The sequence below is a fragment of the Branchiostoma floridae genome, chromosome 8, assembly GCF_000003815.2.
Source record: "Branchiostoma floridae strain S238N-H82 chromosome 8, Bfl_VNyyK, whole genome shotgun sequence".
NCBI lineage: Eukaryota > Metazoa > Chordata > Leptocardii > Amphioxiformes > Branchiostomatidae > Branchiostoma > Branchiostoma floridae.
The window spans coordinates 18,058,208-18,076,220 of NC_049986.1; the positions used below are offsets into that span (position 1 = coordinate 18,058,208).

The 18,013-nt window shown below is 44.2% G+C and overlaps 2 protein-coding genes across 2 annotated transcripts; both read left to right on the forward strand.

Annotated features, from left to right (window-relative positions):
• Positions 1-3,542: 3,542 nt before the first annotated feature.
• On the forward strand, positions 3,543-9,017 carry LOC118421841 (serine/arginine repetitive matrix protein 1-like). The gene is made up of 3 exons (XM_035829343.1): positions 3,543-3,675; positions 4,288-4,364; positions 5,676-9,017. The coding sequence occupies exons 1-3, from the start codon at positions 3,543-3,545 to the stop codon at positions 9,015-9,017; spliced, it is 3,552 nt and encodes a 1,183-aa protein (XP_035685236.1).
• A 2,138-nt stretch (positions 9,018-11,155) lies between these two features.
• Positions 11,156-16,621, forward strand: LOC118421608 (L-proline trans-4-hydroxylase-like). The gene is made up of 8 exons (XM_035828964.1): positions 11,156-11,271; positions 11,678-11,759; positions 12,076-12,271; positions 13,563-13,654; positions 14,104-14,194; positions 14,765-14,860; positions 15,249-15,434; positions 15,999-16,621. The coding sequence occupies exons 1-8, from the start codon at positions 11,259-11,261 to the stop codon at positions 16,110-16,112; spliced, it is 870 nt and encodes a 289-aa protein (XP_035684857.1). The 5' UTR covers positions 11,156-11,258; the 3' UTR covers positions 16,113-16,621.
• The last annotated feature ends 1,392 nt before the right edge of the window (positions 16,622-18,013 follow it).

An 18,013-nucleotide genomic window follows, 5' to 3' on the forward strand; every position in this document is an offset into this window, starting at 1 on the left:
GAAGCCGACCTAGGAGTGTGTTTGGCTGACCGGAGGCTGATGACTCCCTTTGGCCAGCTGTACTCCTTAGCCAGCTTTGATGCTATCTTATGCCACTGGAAAATCTGCCTGGAGATTATGTTATCTGACTATACCACAGTGTCAGTATATACATTTGCCATTGGCAAGGTCGAGCAAACAGGTCTGTGGCAGGGTGAAAGGTTACTACAGGGTCTGACTCTCTCCACACTTAATTGCTATATATAGCAGTATGAAGTTATATACAAGCTCTAACACATTTATAGACCACTGTCAATAATAATAATATCACTAATCTTAAAAATAATAATTTTCTTTACATAAGCTTGTGTTTACACAATCTCTCGCTGGCTGGGGTTAATGACCCTCTGCCTAGGTGGTGGCAGCTGTAAGGCCGACTGCTAGGAGCGCGATTTTAGTCAGAATAACTTTACATTATTGATTTGATTTGTAGCAAAATGTATTGATAGTCAATGATTGTCTTGGTGGTTGGAAAATAGCTTTCTTTCAGATCAAGTGCAAACTTGATCTCCAGCTTAAACTTTTGCTGTGTAACTTTTTTGGGGGAACTTTTCATTTCAACATATACACCCCCATTTTTCACCCAATACTTTGTAAACAGGACCCTATAAATAGATAGTATGGTCTCTGGGACGGTAAACAAACAGGGATGTGTATACGGTCCCTGAAAACAGTGTTCAATTGTTTCTTGAACACTCCAAACTAATGAAGGTGTGCCAAAGTGCCCTCCATAAGGGACCCATTGTCCCCATCACCCTGATAGGGTTACAGATCATATGGTCACATCAGCTAGTGAAAGTTTCCTCCACACTGACAGCTAAGTTTGTTTTTATCCCAGGCTTTGCAAAGAGGGGAGAGACAACACAGGAGGATCTATCGGGCCTTTGCCAAGAATAACCTGGCAGAGAAAACAAGCACTCGGATTACATGAACTGGGAGGGGTGAGGGCACATCAATGTTTCAGTTGTACATCCCCTGCTTACAGGGGTCTGCATGGGGGTTGGCCGGTTGGGTGTACAGTCATACAAAATTTTTTTTTACCAAAGGTTAAAGTAACAATTAACCTATAACGCTGGTTCACCTTTATCTGTGGGGTAACCTATATCCGTTGCTTTTAAAAACAGGGCATATAGGGATATTATGTCAACGGGTGGTGGTCTTAAGCTGCAATATTCTAAAAATATTGCAATTTTAAACCAACCTGCGCCAACTTGATATTTGTACATAATCTGTTTTGAAAACAACGGAAATAGGTTACCCAACGAATTAAGGTGAAGTAATGTTACATGTGAAGCATATACATCAAGTGCAAAGTGAACCAACCATAAGTTTTTCTAGAGGGCTGTGAAAGAAACTGTCTTAAAACACTGTCTGTCCATGAATTGTTAGCATTCCAATTGTAAAAACAGGTAACAACCCAATATATGTAATGTACATCTTAACTTCAAACTATATCAAACAGTATCGTCCATCAAACTTTGAACTATCAATGGAACAAATAGCCATAAGCAAAGTCTGAGTCTTGTGACAGAAAGTCACAGAATAATGTTTTTCAAAGAGACTCCATGACCATAGTGCACATTCAAGTATTTGGCAAGGTAAATACAAACTATTGCTCTCGATCGCCCTCTACCATGTAAACATCCTGGTGAGTACAGTCAAAGGTCTGTAAAATCAATTGTTACCTCTGACACCTGGGTAGACTTTACAATTTAATCATACATTGATCATAATATTACCTTATTATAAATGGCCAAATTTTCTGGTATTGTATTTATATATCACCACTTTTTGCAGCATTTGCCTTAAAATCATTTAATATCCTATTCGAATTGTCAGCATGATGAAAACTTGGACCAAGTCACCTATTGTTTTATCTTTAACTTATTTTTACTTTTAACGTAGTGGTGCTGTACAACAAGGCTGTATTAAAGCCGCTGGTTGCAAGTGTCTTGTTCTATTATGATTAAACCATTTGATTGATTGATTGATTGATTGATTGATATTATATTTGAGTATATTTGGTCCAAACTACTGGATTTGTAGTGTATTCGAATGTTACGACATCTATCTATTCATTTCTATGGATAGATCGATTGTACAGACCCTAGTTGGAGTGATAATAGCTTCCTAAGTACTGTAACGTTAGTATTGTTTATCATAAAAATTGTTTACTGCAAAGCCCAAATAATACAACATAATGATATCTTCAACTACATGAATAGCTCGGACCATATCTTAATAGTAAAATTGTATCAATAAACTTTCATCAATTCAATGATATTTCTATTAAGCCTAATTTTTTTTGCACGATAAACCCTTAACGTACCCTCCTCCTATTTGTGACTAGGGAGAAGTCCCCTTGCATATATAACAAATCACTTGATATGACACAAATTTCAAACTACAAACCAGCGCTATAACCTAATAATATCGATCTTATTGCTTACGTTTATAAACCACGCTTCTCAAACAGTGGCACGAGTGTTCCCTAGCTATGTAAACACACGGAATCAGACCCCACGCCCCCCTCCCCACTATTTTCCTCACTTCCGACGGAACTTACAGCCATCTTTTCATGAAAACCAAGCCAGCCAACCTTTTAGAAACCAAACCCTGACCCTAAGAAGAATTTCCCCTACCTCAGAACTCGTACAACTCACTGGAAAGCGACGCTGAGGGCAGAAAACGCGCGAAACGAGACGGAAACACTTCAGCAAGTCGTCTGTAACAGCGCCATGTTGGTTTATTGACTGTGGGAACATCCGGGCACTCCGCGAGGGGAGAAGTGAGAAAGTTTCGGACGACAGGTGCACCGAGGCTATGTTAGGGGATTTGCAGGATGCCGCCCTAGGAGTTTATCGCAGTGTTTGCCTCCCATTATTACATTTTACACATCATAATCCGTACTAAAAGTGGACATCAGTACCCTATGCCTCAAATAAAACCTGTAAAATTATATAGCAAAAGGCTTCCGTAGGTGAATGATTGCTTGGTTTCCGCGTGTCAGCAATATGTAACGGTAACGTTACAGTTCTAAAAACTGCCCCTCCCCTCCAAAAGACCCCCATAGATTCAGTGCGTTCATTTGTGTGTGTGTGTAATTCATATCAGATATTTATTATAAATTCCAAACCACACGCCGTAGAGAATACTTAGAACTACACACAACTAGTGCGGCCAAAAGTTAAATCAGCCGTCCATTTTAACTGTGAAATTTACCAATAAACTGAGTTTTAATGAACTTTCATGGTCGCATTTTTGCCCTCAGAATAATTTCATTAGAAAACCGTGTTCCAGAATACTTTCTGAGTCCATTTATGTTGAAACGCGTAACAATCGGACATTCATGAAACATCCAATCATTGGATAGTTCTAGAACACATCTTAGCTATCCTTGACAACAGTTCTAACAAACGTTGGTCAAGTGCGCACGGAGACACATTTGTTCCGTCCGTTTTCGACGTTTTTATAGAGCAAAGTGAAATTTTCAAGCGTGAAAGATGGGAAAGTCTGGACGCAAGAAGAAGTTCGCCGCCCGCTGGGCGCAGAGCGCTTACCTCAAGGCGAGGAAAGAGCGGGAACGCGCGCCACCTACCGACGGGCTTGGTCAAGCAGAGGGAGGTCAGCAGACAGGTGAGCAACACTGAAGTTTACCTTCACTTCCAAGTTAACTAGTGGATGCACCGTCTGATAAGTATCTAATACCAGCTCAAGAAGGAACAGGGAATAGCCATTACTTCAAGTATCAAAGTTACCAACCTAGGATTGATGTGTTTAATTCGTATCTTCCCAGAACTATCGTAGAGTGGAATTTGTTATCACCACGCGCAGTAGGGGCATCTCCGGTGGATAATGTATTGATGCAGATATAGATACCTTCAAAATATGATGCTTACAAGACTGGTAGATTTCTGATATATGATGGGCATAAGGATTTATTCAGTTATGCATTAAATTGTAGGTAACATACCAATACAGCGTCTAAAAACGTCAGTTCTCTCCTACACCTACTTATCCGACTCGGCATTTGAAAAATACTAAACTTTCTCGAATACCCACGTACTATTGGTTGAACAACGCGTGTAGTATTTGAGGCACAGATAATAGGGTGAGCAACACTTAGATATAACCAAGTTCATTAGGGGACATCGACAACGTTAACGTTCAGCTGGTCTCTGCGATCAGATAAAAACATTGCACAATTTTGAGATGATGATGACATTTGACAATATTTTCCCCTCACAGTTACAGCGGATCTGCCATGCCAGACTCCTAGCGACCAAACCGCACACTCACGAGGAGACAGCAGGCCTGTCTATGAGGTAAGTTTTACTCACATTATAATTTAGGGGTTGAAGACAACAAAGCAACTGCCCAAACAATATTCTACGCGAGCACATTGACAAAATGTATTCTATATAAAATCATGTTCGCGCGTATATTATAACGTTACGGATGATATAGCTGTTCTATATGCAGTTTCCAAATACTGTACCGGAAATTACACCGTATACAACGGACAAAATTCTGAAATAACGTTGACCAAACATCCAACTGACTTCTAGATATTGTTGATGTCTTTAGCTGTTGCTGACAATACACACACACACACACACACACACACACACACACACACACACACACAAACACACAAAACACACAAACACACATCACACACACACACACACACAAACGCACGCACGATGGCACGAAGTAGGCACGCACACGCACTCATGTGCTCCATATGAAAACACGCGCGCGTGCACACACACACACACACACACACACAGAAAGAGAGAGGGGGGCAGACACCCCTGTCCTTGGTGCTGAAAACCATTCAAACAAAGGTAACGGGGTCGCCCTAACGTTACGCGCTTTTTTATGCGCTCGAACTCACTGCGCTCCGTCGCTAGTTGCCAGAGAGTGGTCGACTTTTGATTGATGAAGTTTTGATATATTCATCTAAATAATATGCATGTATCTAGATACGAAATGCATTCAAACGGTTCATGAACCTTGACACCCCACGTTGCTAGCGGCAAACGCGTACGCTGTGAGATGCTTTCGAATTCGCGACTGTACCTTTCGGTTTCTGATACCTAGACAGAGTGCCCTAACTTGAAACGCTTTTGTGAAATTAGTGATGGTTTTAAGTTAATAGAAATTAACTTCAAATCCTATAATTATTAGTTTTTTAAAGTAATTCACTGCCAACAATATGGTTAAAATTCTATTTAAAAAAACAAGAAATGAATATGTAGAATATCTGCAGACTTAGTTGATTTACCTTTCAGTGCCATAGTCAGTGCCAACAGAAACGTTGTACGCACAAGATCAATGAAAAATGCGTGTCATGTTTGGGGCGTGTCATGTGGGACATCCCTGGTACCACCCTTTCGTGCTCTATGTGTCATCTATGCTTACACAAATGCAAACCAACACACACGCACGCGCGCGCACACACACACACACACACACACACACGGACGCGCGCTCACACACACACACACACACACACACACACAGAGAGAGAGAGAGAGAGAGACACACACACACACACACGCGCACACACACATGTATATACAATGTTTGCTCTGCCTTTAGTGTAGTTATACTTAATCAAACTTCCACAGGACACGACCTGTGACGTCAGCAATAGACGTCAAGTGGACGACCTGAATGATCTGTCGTCTAACGATGGGGACACAGAGAGTGGATCAGACAGCTCCATTGGAGGGGACGTCGAGAAGTTTCCGTCCCAGGCTACATCACCAGAAGAGAGGGAGAATCATCCTCAGACCACGCCATCGCCCTCTGTACCTTCTGCGGAGCCTCGAGGGGACGTCGAGAAGTTTCCGTCCCAGGACACATCACCAGAAGAGAGGAAGGATCGTCCTCAGACCACGCCACTTCCCTCTGTGCCTTCTATGGAGCCTCCAAGCTCCTTCATAGAAGAGGGTAACGGCGACAGGATCGTCTTGAGGTTGCGCCGCAAGTCGTCTTCAACCGACGAGGGGGAAGAGCGCGCCTGCCCGGTCGGTTTTGAGAGGAACGACGAGTACGAGGTCGTCACCGACACAGACAGCAGCTCCGAAACTCGCAGATCCAAGCACAGAGAGGAGCCAGGAAGGCGTCGCAGGGCACGGCAGAGCCCAAGTCCTAAGCGGACAGTGCTTCGCACAGATGGTGAGTCCGATGTGAGCGCAACGGAAGCAGCGCCACAAAGAGCGGACTTGAGCCTAAGTTCTGAGCGGCCAAAGCAGCGCACAGATATTGAGTCGGATGTGAGTGCAACGGAAGCACCAAGAGCGGCCTTGAGCCCGAGTCCTAAGCGGCCAGTGCTACGCACAAATATTGAGTCGGATGTGAGCGCAACGGAAGCAACGACGTCACGAGTGGACTTGACCCCAAGTCCTGAGCGCTTAACGCTACGCAAAGAGAGTATATATTATAAGTCGGCTGGCACAACAGAGACAGCGGCACCGAGAGGGGACTCGCCACCACCCACCCAACAGCGACAATGTGCGCAGAGAAAGACACACAAAGGAGCAAACTCTCCCTTGACGAAACGCGAAGCTCGCAGACGCAGGGCTAGAGGGAAAGCGCCGGTGAACCCGGAAACTCCCTGGCATACCGGTGCCAAGTACACCACGTGGAGCTGGAAGACTTCAGACGAATCTGATGCGTCCCATAGTGAGGGTTCATGGAGCAACAGCGGCTACGAAACCCCAGGCCACAAGTGGGAGAGACCTGCTCGATCACTCATCTACGTTGGCGACGGGATTTGGAGCACCATTTCGTATGGAAAAACAATCGCAGAACTCTGCAAGTCGCCACCACCGTCCCCACCCACACCTCCAATACCGGCATTCATCAGGCCATTCTTGCTGGGCAAAGCAGCACCCCCGAAATCGCCTCCGCCGACCAGCCCGAGGTCTCCCCGCCATCCAAACTATCCGCTGCGCCACGGCGCTAGTGGCAGGTCCAAGCCGATGTCGTTCTACACAAGCAACAAGCCCGCTCCTGTGGTAGGCTTGGCGGGATCAGAGGGAGGGCCGCTGCCGTCCACATCAGAGTACCCGGACTGGCGGATCTCTAAGTTCGAGGGCTTCTCGACAGACTCTGAAGAAGAACAGACCAAAGAAGAAAAACCCAAGAGACGTGAAAGCAAGGTATACAAAATCAGACGAAAGAGGAAGCCAAAGAAGAGGTTAGCGAAGGGAGTAAAAGCACCGAAGTACATCTTCGAAAAGCGCGTAAACATTGGGAAGGGGCATGGTATCCGATACTTGGCGCCACCTTCGCCCGATCCAAACGCTAAGGACCAACCGGAGCTTAAGACGACCAGCCCAGTGTATCATATATGGACCCCGCCACACACCACATCCCTCAGAAGCACTGCTCTAGATTTGGGAGATTTCAACGAGGATGCACCTGCAGGGGTAGGCACTCCACCGAAAAGCACCATCAGCAATCTTAGCCAAACTGGCCAGGGGGATGACAAAAGAGCACCTGCTGCCACGACATTGTCTCCATGTGACTTGGAGAAAGCCGAGGTTACGCGTCCTGAAGAAGCATCTCCACTGCACCACACCTCCATGCCTTCTACTGTATTGCCTAAAGCCGCATCACCAGTACCGATTGACATCTCTGCAAACGTGGTTGTATACGGCACCCTCAGCAGTCCTAGCCACACTGGACAAGGGGACGATAGAAGAGGGCAAACAGTCAAGGCACAGTCTCCATGTGTCACTGACAAAACCCATCGTCCTGAAGAAGGATCTACACGGCACCACACTTCCTTGCTTTCTGCTGCATCACCTGACATCGCATCGCCCAAGCGGGTTGACGTCTCTTCAAAAGTCGTTGCATACGGTCCTCTTCCGCAAGCTATCGACGCATGTGATACGCAAGCAGCTTGGGATACGGGAAGCAAGACACCGTCAACTAAGGGAACGCCGATGCCCGACCCGTGGTCGGAAACGTCCTCCAGTGAAGCAACAGACGCTCTCGCCCGCTGGTACAAGAAGTACCTCAGTCAGAGAGAGCCTGTACCAAATCCGGCAGTCAAAGTGGTAAGCCCGACTGACTTTAGTGACTTTTTGGCAGGTTTGAGCAGCAATCAGCACTCTGACGGAAACAGCAAAAGCAGTCAGCCGCTCTCAAGCCAAGTCCAACTTCCATTCAAACAGTTGGCATCTGCAAACAACAGCGACAACGATGCCTCCACAAGTTCTTCGGAGGGAAGCCGTACGTGTGACAGCAGCAGCAGCTCAGGCCATGACAGCCACAAGTATCAAAGGAAACGCAAGCACGCAAGCGAAGGATCTTTCCCCTTCAACCACGACTCTTCAAGTAGTGATGAGAAAAGCAGAGGCAACACGACAACAAGCTTCGATAGTTGCTCCTCTTCCGCCGGAAGCTACAAGAGAAGACGCCATGACGACACATCGGGACTCAGTCTGGCGGCGTCTGCCTTCGTCACATCCAACAGTGACAGCAACACGGCATCGTCTAGCAGATCTGAAGGATCGTCTCTCAGCAAAGGAAGTTGTCACAACAGTAACAGCAATAGGGCAAGCTGTTGCGGTAGTGCGACTAGCAGGGGACTAAAGAGGAAAGCAGACGACTCAAACTCGCCGAACCCAAAGAGATCCCGAACAGAGGACAGTAAGAGTGTCAGTGGTGGAAGTACATCTGACGATGGTGACAGCAGCTCATTGAGCGAAAGCAGAAGCAGCCATAGCAAGGGTAGCGGAAACAACAGCAGGTCCTGGAGCTTTCTCAGCAGAGCCAAGGGCGACAGAGACAACAAGGACAGCCACAGCAACAGCAGCAACAGCAAGAACAGCCGCAGCAGAAGAAGCTACAACGAGAACAGTAACAGCAGGTACAGCAACAGCCAAAACATCAGCAACTACTCAGACGGAAACACAGATGACGACACAAACACCTTCAGGTCAGCGTTTGGCTGAATCACATCACTTCATCTAAAGGGGCAAGCAGCGTCAGCTTTGATAGTCTCAACAGTAGGTACGGCAGAGGGGCATCACTGTCGTTCTATCTGTTGGGACTTGAAAAAGCAAATACCTGAAGCGAAATTACATCAATAAAAACAACACAGTGCCGGTTCAATATTAGGGTTCTTTGCAACACAAGACAGTACCAATTTCCCGATAAAGTGCAGGACCTAGATGTCGTTACAGAAAGGTGGTGCTTGTGTGCTGAAGGGCAACAGTACACAGCGCGCACATCCTGTTGACGACTCAGCCGGTCAAGAGAACATCGAAAACTGTTTGCTGTGTCTGGAATCCACCTGTTGATGGCGAACTCGGCCTGGCAGGAATGATTCGTACTAAGCTGATTTAGATGGTGTTACAGGAAGCTGCAGTGCTTGTGTGCTGAAGGGCAACAGTACACAGCGCGCACATCCTGTTGACGACTCAGCCGGTCAAGAGAACATCGAAAACTGTTTGCTGTGTCTGGAATCCACCTGTTGATGGCGAACTCGGCCTGGCAGGAATGATTCGTACCAAGCTGTTTGTTTCGGGTTTCTGTACCGTCAAGTGCAGGATTTAGATGGTCTTACAGGAAGCTGGTGCTTGTTGTGTGCTGAAGGGCAACAGTACACAGAGCGTACATTCCTGTTCACGACTACACCGTTCAAAACAAAACCTTCAAAACCGTCTGCTGTGTCTGGAATCCACCTGTTGATGGCGAACTCGGCCTGACAGGAATGATTCGTACAGAGCTGTTTGTTTCGGTTCATGTAAAGTGCAGGATTTAGGTGGTTTTGCAGGAAGCTGGTGTTTATGTGCTGAGGGCAACAACACACAACACCTGCATTTCTGTTGACGACTCAACCGTTAAAAGAACCTCCAAAACTGTCTGCTGTGTCTGGAACCAAACCTGTTGATGGCGACACCGGCCTGGCAGGAATGATTCGTACTGAGCTGTTTTGTCTCCGGCTGCGTTACAAGAAGAGGAAGAAGGCAGAAGATAGATGTCGGTGGAGAATACCAACATCAGACCGTTGACAAGAAGTAGTGACTAAACTGTTTGCTGTGTCTGGAATCAAACTTGTTGATGGCGAACTCGGCCTGGCAGGAATGATTCGTACTACGCTGTCTGTCTGGAGCTAAGAGGAAGAGGAAGAAGAGAGATGTCGGTGGAGAATACCAAAATCAGAGGGACTATTAAGAAGAAGTAGTGGCGTCTAATTGGACTAACTATGGCTGTCAAAAATGCGCCTTGAGAACTTATCTTATAGAAAGGAGAAGGTGTGGAAAAGAGTCCGAAGGGACTGTTTGCTGTGTCCGGAATCAAACCTGTTGATAGCGAACTCGGCCTGACAGGAATGATTCGTACTGAGCTGTTTGTCTGGAGCTGCATTACAAGAAGAGCAATAAGAGAGATGGAGAATACCAAAATCCAAGGAGCTGTTACGGAGAAGTAGTGGCGCCAAATTGTACTAAATGTACGTGGCTGTCAAAAATGCGCCATGAGCGCGTATCTTATAGGAGAAGTTCAGCGATGCCTGACTAATCTTGAACTGAATCGTGAGGCCGAATGGACGAAGGACCACAATCCTTACCACTCTGGGACATGGAAACATATCTGCTCACGGAAAACCACGAAGACTCCATAAGGGGCAGGCAAGACTCCAAAAAGACAGGGGGACGATGACTGGAGAGAAAGATCCATGTTCACGGTGAGAAATGTATTCAATGTTTTAGGGGTTTCCATCGAGCGGGAGGGGATCACAGTATGTGCATGCAGAACTGCATGTATTGTTAGTATTGCTAGCTTGCATCATCGGCAATACTCCAATTTATAGGTACTGACGTGTGCTGTAAGTTTTAAAACAGATTACACGCATGAAAAGGCTAGCTGTGGCTGGGAGCGCGTAGATGCTTGTGCAATGCTACTGCACGTTTGATTGCAGCAATAAGGTTTAAAAGTTTGATGGATACGAAAAGCTATTAATGTTTTATTCGTAACATATTTTGTTCTCATAAAGATATCTGTTCTTACCACTCGATTTGATGCAGGTCTATCATACGGCGTTGTTTTAAACTGGTAATGATTAACCAAATGTTTATGTCAACATACAGCGCTGCACGAGTCCTCGGGAGGGGAAAGTCTAAGGGTCGGAAACACTGGACACTTGGGGACTGTCAGTGACGATCTGACTAGGAGTAGTCGGTCAACTCGACATGGCATCAACAGGTACAGACTAACAATGACTGTTCTGTCTATTGAGTTTAATCAATACTCCGGCTTGTGGTATTCGATGGGCGTTAAAATAGAGCAAAGGGTAGGCTTTGAAATGTGCATGATAAGAAAGTTATATTCGAACATGTGTATGCAGATTGTTAGCTTGAACATTAAATACTTAAAATATTTCTTCATAGTCGTTCATCGACGGTGAATTTGAAACAATATCTAGAAGTGACATGGACAAGAATAGGGCAGATTCTTGTATACTACACCGATTTTGCATATTTGTGAAACTCCTTTATTTAATACCAAATCATATGGTACTTTTTAAAATAGACGTATGTCTTAGACGTTGTGTTCAATTTGAAATTTTCCCGATTTCATCACTGATCAAGGCGTCTTTACCTTTCCTCAGAGTACACGTACACTCGAGGTGAATTCAAGGTCACCGAACAAATGAAGTCGGACTTTGAACGTGATGGCTTCATAATAATTCGGTAAGGCCATTTTCTTGTCAGTCATATCCTACAGTACATATAAAGGCCTATTTTCTTCAACATTTGGTCGTATATATTTTTGTTGTGTTCTTTTTCGCATCTTCTTCTTTGACTGAGGAAGACCTTGCTCAGGGCCCAACATACATTTCCAGCTTCTAATTATTTATATTGATAACGTTACACATTTCTTGTTGGAAGCAGACCAAAACTGATGCCCGAGGACGTGATCCATATACTAGTTATCAAGTCACAAGTGAGTGTGGCCGTGCGAGTCATGTTGATTACAACGCACAAAATTTCTCCTCTCTCAAAACAGCCATCTTTTGGACGAAGAAGAATTGGAAAATCTCAAGGTCACGATCGAGAACCCCGATGGCGGCCTGAGAGAGAGGGCGTTCCATCAGGACGACGGAGGGGGTCTGAAGGTGACCATGATCCACTGGAAACATCCGGGTACTGACGTATCCGGCATCATTGCACGCAGCAAGAAAGTGGCTGGGACGTTTGAGAAAGTACGTAAACAAATTTACTTGAATACCTGAATACTGACTTCGGGAAGGAAGGCGTTTAGGCCTCTTGTAGTTCTTATACGTGATGTACCTCTTTTCTCCCAGTGATTGTCCAATCTGGTCTTAAACTCATTAACAGTTTCAGCATCGACTACAAGGTGTGGTAATACCCCCTTCACAATAGGCGCGATTCGATCGGAAGACTAGTTTACGAACTCTGATTGACATTTTCGTGAGTAAGACGTCCGGTGTTCTCACGATCATCTTGCGATTTTTAGGGATCGCCGGCAGTTTCCAGGAGTCTTACGACGGTCGCGGTGCAGCGAAACATGTTCTTAACATATGCGACTAGTCGAAGGAAATCTCCAAAATCGCACAGCTGTTACCGAGTCGCAGATTGTGCGTACAAATCGTGCGTACCTTGCAAGGGTATCGGTCAATAGTCTTGCGTCAATCCAACGATTGAAGACCGATAGGCGAGCAAAGACATAGTTATTAATCATCGAGCGTAAATCGGATGGCGAACGCCCGTCAGTTGGGCAACGTTCGGGCGACGTTCGTCCGACTTCCGTTTGTTTACAAATATTGAATTTCTGGGAATGCGAGGGTAATTCTAACATTGTGGCCCCTGTGGCAGTATGTAGGCTGACTTTGTGACACACTTTCTTTTCTTGCGTCATTTCTATTATGCCCGCGCATTCCATTCATTGTTTAAAAAGATTACGACAACAAAATAAGCAACATTTATTGATCTCTTGCCTTTTTTGAGGAACGTTTTGTGTTACCTTGTCCGCGTGCAAGAGGTCATGGGAGGTTTATTATCATAGATTTATTCACCGTCGATCTCACGAGCCTCGCGTATATGTGAGGGGGACAGTTTTGAGGCGAAAAATACGCAAGACCATCTTAAGATCTTAAAATCAGCCGACCTTCCTGCGATCGCGAAGAACGTCCGAAGATCGTATATAATGTGAAGGGGGTATAAGGAGTTCCATTCCTTTACAGTTCTGACACCAAACGACTGATCTCTAACTATGTTCTTAGATATAATGTTAGCTAGTGGGACTTTGAGCTTGAATTTGTCACATCTCGTTGTACTTCCACCTCAAAGTATAAAACATGGCTCTAGAGGGATTTTCTCCAAACCTCTGACCAACAAAATTTGTTGTGAACATAATGTTTCATCAGTATGATGAATATCGTCGTATTTGCGAAGATTTCAAGTCCAACAACCATTGGTACCATAAATGTTGGAAGATAGTCTTAAGATTCATGATATTCTTTTCTTCATTAGCTTCTTGGTGGAGAGGTGTACCACTACAGCGGGAAAATAAACATGAAGGAAGCCCACTCTGGAGGACAACACCTGTGGCATCAGGACTACGGGTGAGCAAATACTTATTTCATCCCTGTAACTGGACAAATGTCTTCTCAAATCAATCGATCAACCTACCAATCAATTATAAAATCAGAAAAATAATGAACTAGCTCTAAAGTTCAACCGAGTTGATAAATTATAGTTTTGGAGAAGTTAGGATGTTCACCAACTCAAATAATTAAGGTCATAAAGTCACGTGTCCAATTGGGTCAGGTAGCTGAAGAAGACTGAGTCAAATATGCCAATGAGTCTATTTTCGTAGCATGCAAACAGTTTGATTTCTCCATAGTGTCAATGAGCTAAAAAGTATTTATGCGGGCTATGAACCATTTAACATTTGAATTGTCATATCTCTGTCTGTGTTCTGAATACTCAAAAGACAAAACGGATTTGAAGATTTCTTCAAAGAATAACAGTGTCTGTTTAGTACCTCAATATTGCTTTTTTGTCTACCAAGGTACTGGTACAACAATGGTCTATTGTTTCCTGACATGGCGACTATTTACATAGCCGTGGACAAGGCTGACAAAACCAACGGTTGTCTTCAGGTAGACTGGAAATTCTTACGTCCTCAAATCATAGATACGATAACTCCTATCCTGGATGCTTCTCTCTAATCCACACACAATCCATCTCAAATGGTGCTGACCAAACTCAAACGTCATCGAGGTTTGATTCAAACTATTTCGTCCTCATTTTGCCTTCTATACACACACAAAAGTGCAAAAGTAAAGCCACGACAAGTTAATTCCACGGATAACATTCTCTACAGACTCTCGATCTAATGCAAAAACACAACATATTTAGAATGGATACCATAAACATTGTCACAAGGTTATAACAAGGATGCTCAATGTCGTTACTTTCTCTCAGAAACAAAAGTAACCGACACTCATCACACTCCACATTTGTCGCTGCTTGACAATATCTATCTTTGCATCTAGACGATATTTATCTTTATACATGTGAAAAGACTTTACGTTTGGGGTCGCATTGTTAGCAGTGACACCTAGTTGCAGTATGAAGTCAGATGTGATTTGATATCTTAGTTGTGAATGAAGGACCTATTGTGCAATGATTCTCCAACCTGATGAAATTGTTCACGGATACCCCCACAGGTGTTGCGCGGTTCTCACCTCGCCGGACGTGTAGAACACAAGCGGGTTGCCGGGGAAACCGGGGCGGACGAGGAGAGAGTCAACCAACTCAAAAAGGTAACTTTCAGTTCTACAAGTAATCGCTTGTCTCCCTTGTTTACCTCCGTGAAAACGGAGGTTTTGTTGTCAGTTGGTGTGTTTGTTCGTTTATGTATGTGGTGAGTGTCCGCAGTCGCCAATTGAATGCTAGGCACGTCGGAAACACGAACGGGAAGGTAGGCAAGAGTTGCCATAAAGGTCGTCACAGGAGTTAGCCCGAGTCCAGAGGTTGTCTAAAACACTAATATGCATGCTTTATACATTTACTAGACATGACGACCTGGTCAGGTCGATAGACTAGATTTGAAGCTATATCTCATTTTCTATAAGTTGCTGCAATGAGCTACAAAATACTTGTTAACACGAAGACAACTATGTAAAGGGACATCATAAACTGTTGTTCCAGGTGCTAGACCATGAGCACGTAGAGTTGGGCCCAGGCGATGCGGTACTTTTCCACTGTAACGTCCTTCACCGCAGCGACCAGAACAGGTCCGACCGCCGGCGGAGGGCGTACCTGGTTTCCTACAACAGGGCTTCCAACAACCCTGTCTTTGAACACTACAACGCCTCGTACGTGCCGTTAGAGATCGTAAGTACCATATTCTAAAGTTTGCATGAAAGGTCATCTATGTTGGTATAATCCATATCAAAGTTCTTAACTGTCATTCAACACAACGGAAGAGTAATTGAATCACCACTCCTGACGAAGGTTGACGGATTTGTTGTGTTGACTGACAGTTAAAAACACTTCAATATATTCTAATGTTATTGGAGAACATACTTTAATCTAGTGAATAACACTAGTCTCTTTTCGTTACCAGTCCCTTTTCGGCATCAAGTATCTTTCTTGTGCTATTCAAACACCAGGGCTACTGGTTTAAAACTACTCGCACGAAAGATACATGGGCAGAATTTTAAACTTCGCCTAAGCACTACCTCATCAGCCTCGCCCCTGAGGCGTCGCCCAAAATGTAGACTATAAGACCACATGTATGCGTCGTCTTAAATAAATTTAGATAAGCAATCATTTTCTGTTATGAAAGTCTCTCTTATAAAATGGCTCTTAATGAAAATTTGTTTGAGAGTCAATAAATGTAAAAATAGCGTCGACGTCATATTTTTGACAGTTATATGACTGGCATCTGTCATTCAGGTTGAAGACGAGGAGATCAAGAGATGCTCCAACCACACCGACTTCACGGGGAAGTCTTTCGTCGATCCAGCCGACAATAAAAACATCTCCGGTACAAAAGCCGGGAAGCATTAAATAAACCAGTCCTCGCTATGAAGTGGCCAGCGGTGCCTGGCAAAACCGTCACTATCTCAGTGATATGATGCAATGAACTTGTGTTTAAGATGGGAAGTTCTGCCATTTTCGAGTGTAAGACTATCTGAACAATTCAGTATCAGCTAATTTAAGGGCGTCTTGTATTTCTTAAAAAGTGATATGCTTAACTGACTGTCATATGCATGTCGCCTTTCCAAAGCTGTTAAAGGCAGCCTTTTGTAAAGCTTTCGATTACATTGCATTTTGTAATTATACTCGCAACTGAGAGGCTAGCCGTTCTGTAGGCATTAAAATGAATTTGACGTCACTTTTCACCGTGAGAGTGACTTTTAAAAAGAGTTGAAATAAATGAATATGACTCAAAAGGTTGATATTAATGAATATGTGCTCTCAGACATGGAATAGCAAGACATTTGAATATAGAAGTTGACAGAACTGCTTCACATTGAGTCAGCATTGTTTCCTAATAAATGCAATGTTATTGCTTACTTTCTATGGCTTACGTTTTTCCTTCTTACAGTAGAGCATACATCTTAACTTATTCTTCCCCATGTCCACATGTAGTCTGTGTAACACAAACTCCGCTGTCCAGGGCTGTAACTGGGCTGGCAGATGTTTGGCGGGCTGCTATAAGCGAGATTTAATCAGGCTAGTCCACTTGCTGAGCTGGTATATATGATTTGATTTAATTATATGGATGACATCTTCTGGAAACACCAAAGCTGATGCGAGCGAGCGAATAAATAAAAAGAAAAGCTTGACGAAAAAAAATGTTGCTTTCAATGTGAAATCTAATTGGTCAGGGAGGTTGAACCAATGACTGAACACACATGGCATACTGAACAATGGAGTCTTCATTTTTGTTCTTTCACATCTTCTTTGGTCTTGAAATATTCATTGACTTTAGTATCCGTTTTCCGATATTTGCGTTTGCAATCTATTGTGTATAGTTGACCATTTTGCAGCTGCTTTGTAGGATTTATACTAGTAGTATGGTTGAAACCTTTTTTTTGGGGGGGGGGGGGAACGGCTGAGAATTGATGCACGTGCACGCGTAGATGTCTTCCATATAATAAATTCAACATGGCCTAAGTTTACATATAAATTCCTTCATCCTACGGAGCGAGAATTTCTTCCACTAAACGTTACAAAGAGTGCCCAGGAGTCGAATGTCGAATGAGCGGATTATTCCAAAGTCAATTTTGCTCCTAGCCTTTGATGGGGCGGTTAAAGGTTGCAACAGAAGGACGTGCCGGGAATGTTTGACTAACGCGACACGAGTTCAAAGTTGAATCCCATAGCCCCTCCCACCTACTATCCCTATGAATAGAAAAATACAAATATTTGATAGACATAAAGGCACTCTCTGACTTGTCTAACTGCTAGTGCTAGGTGCCATTCGTTCATCCGCTAAACTTCTGATATGATCTAATAGCTATTATTACTAAGTTGTAATACTAATAGCCAGTCAGGAACGCTCCAAGTGTCGGCTGTCATGAACTAGCTGGAGGAGGCAGTCAACATAACATGGCCTCCACAGGTAAGGATCTGGGCACATTCTCCGATATAGGGTACGACAGCAACTTGAGGTTGGGTTTTTTTTGGGGGGGGGGGGTGTTTTTTTATGAGTCGTCTAAAATTCAGCTGTGTGTGTCGTAAAAGTTGCCGGAAGTATTTGCCGAGGGTTGGTTCCCTCATAGACTCACGTAAACACCATACTGACGTGTGTCTGAGATGGCCTTTCAGATAGTTGTATCTTTGCCTGTCTGTATATCATGAAAAGCGATCTGTTTGGACTTTGGCAAATACGTTTTCAGTATTTGCTTTATGCGATCCTTACCATAAAACAATCAGAATAGTGTCGTTACCTTTCCACAGAG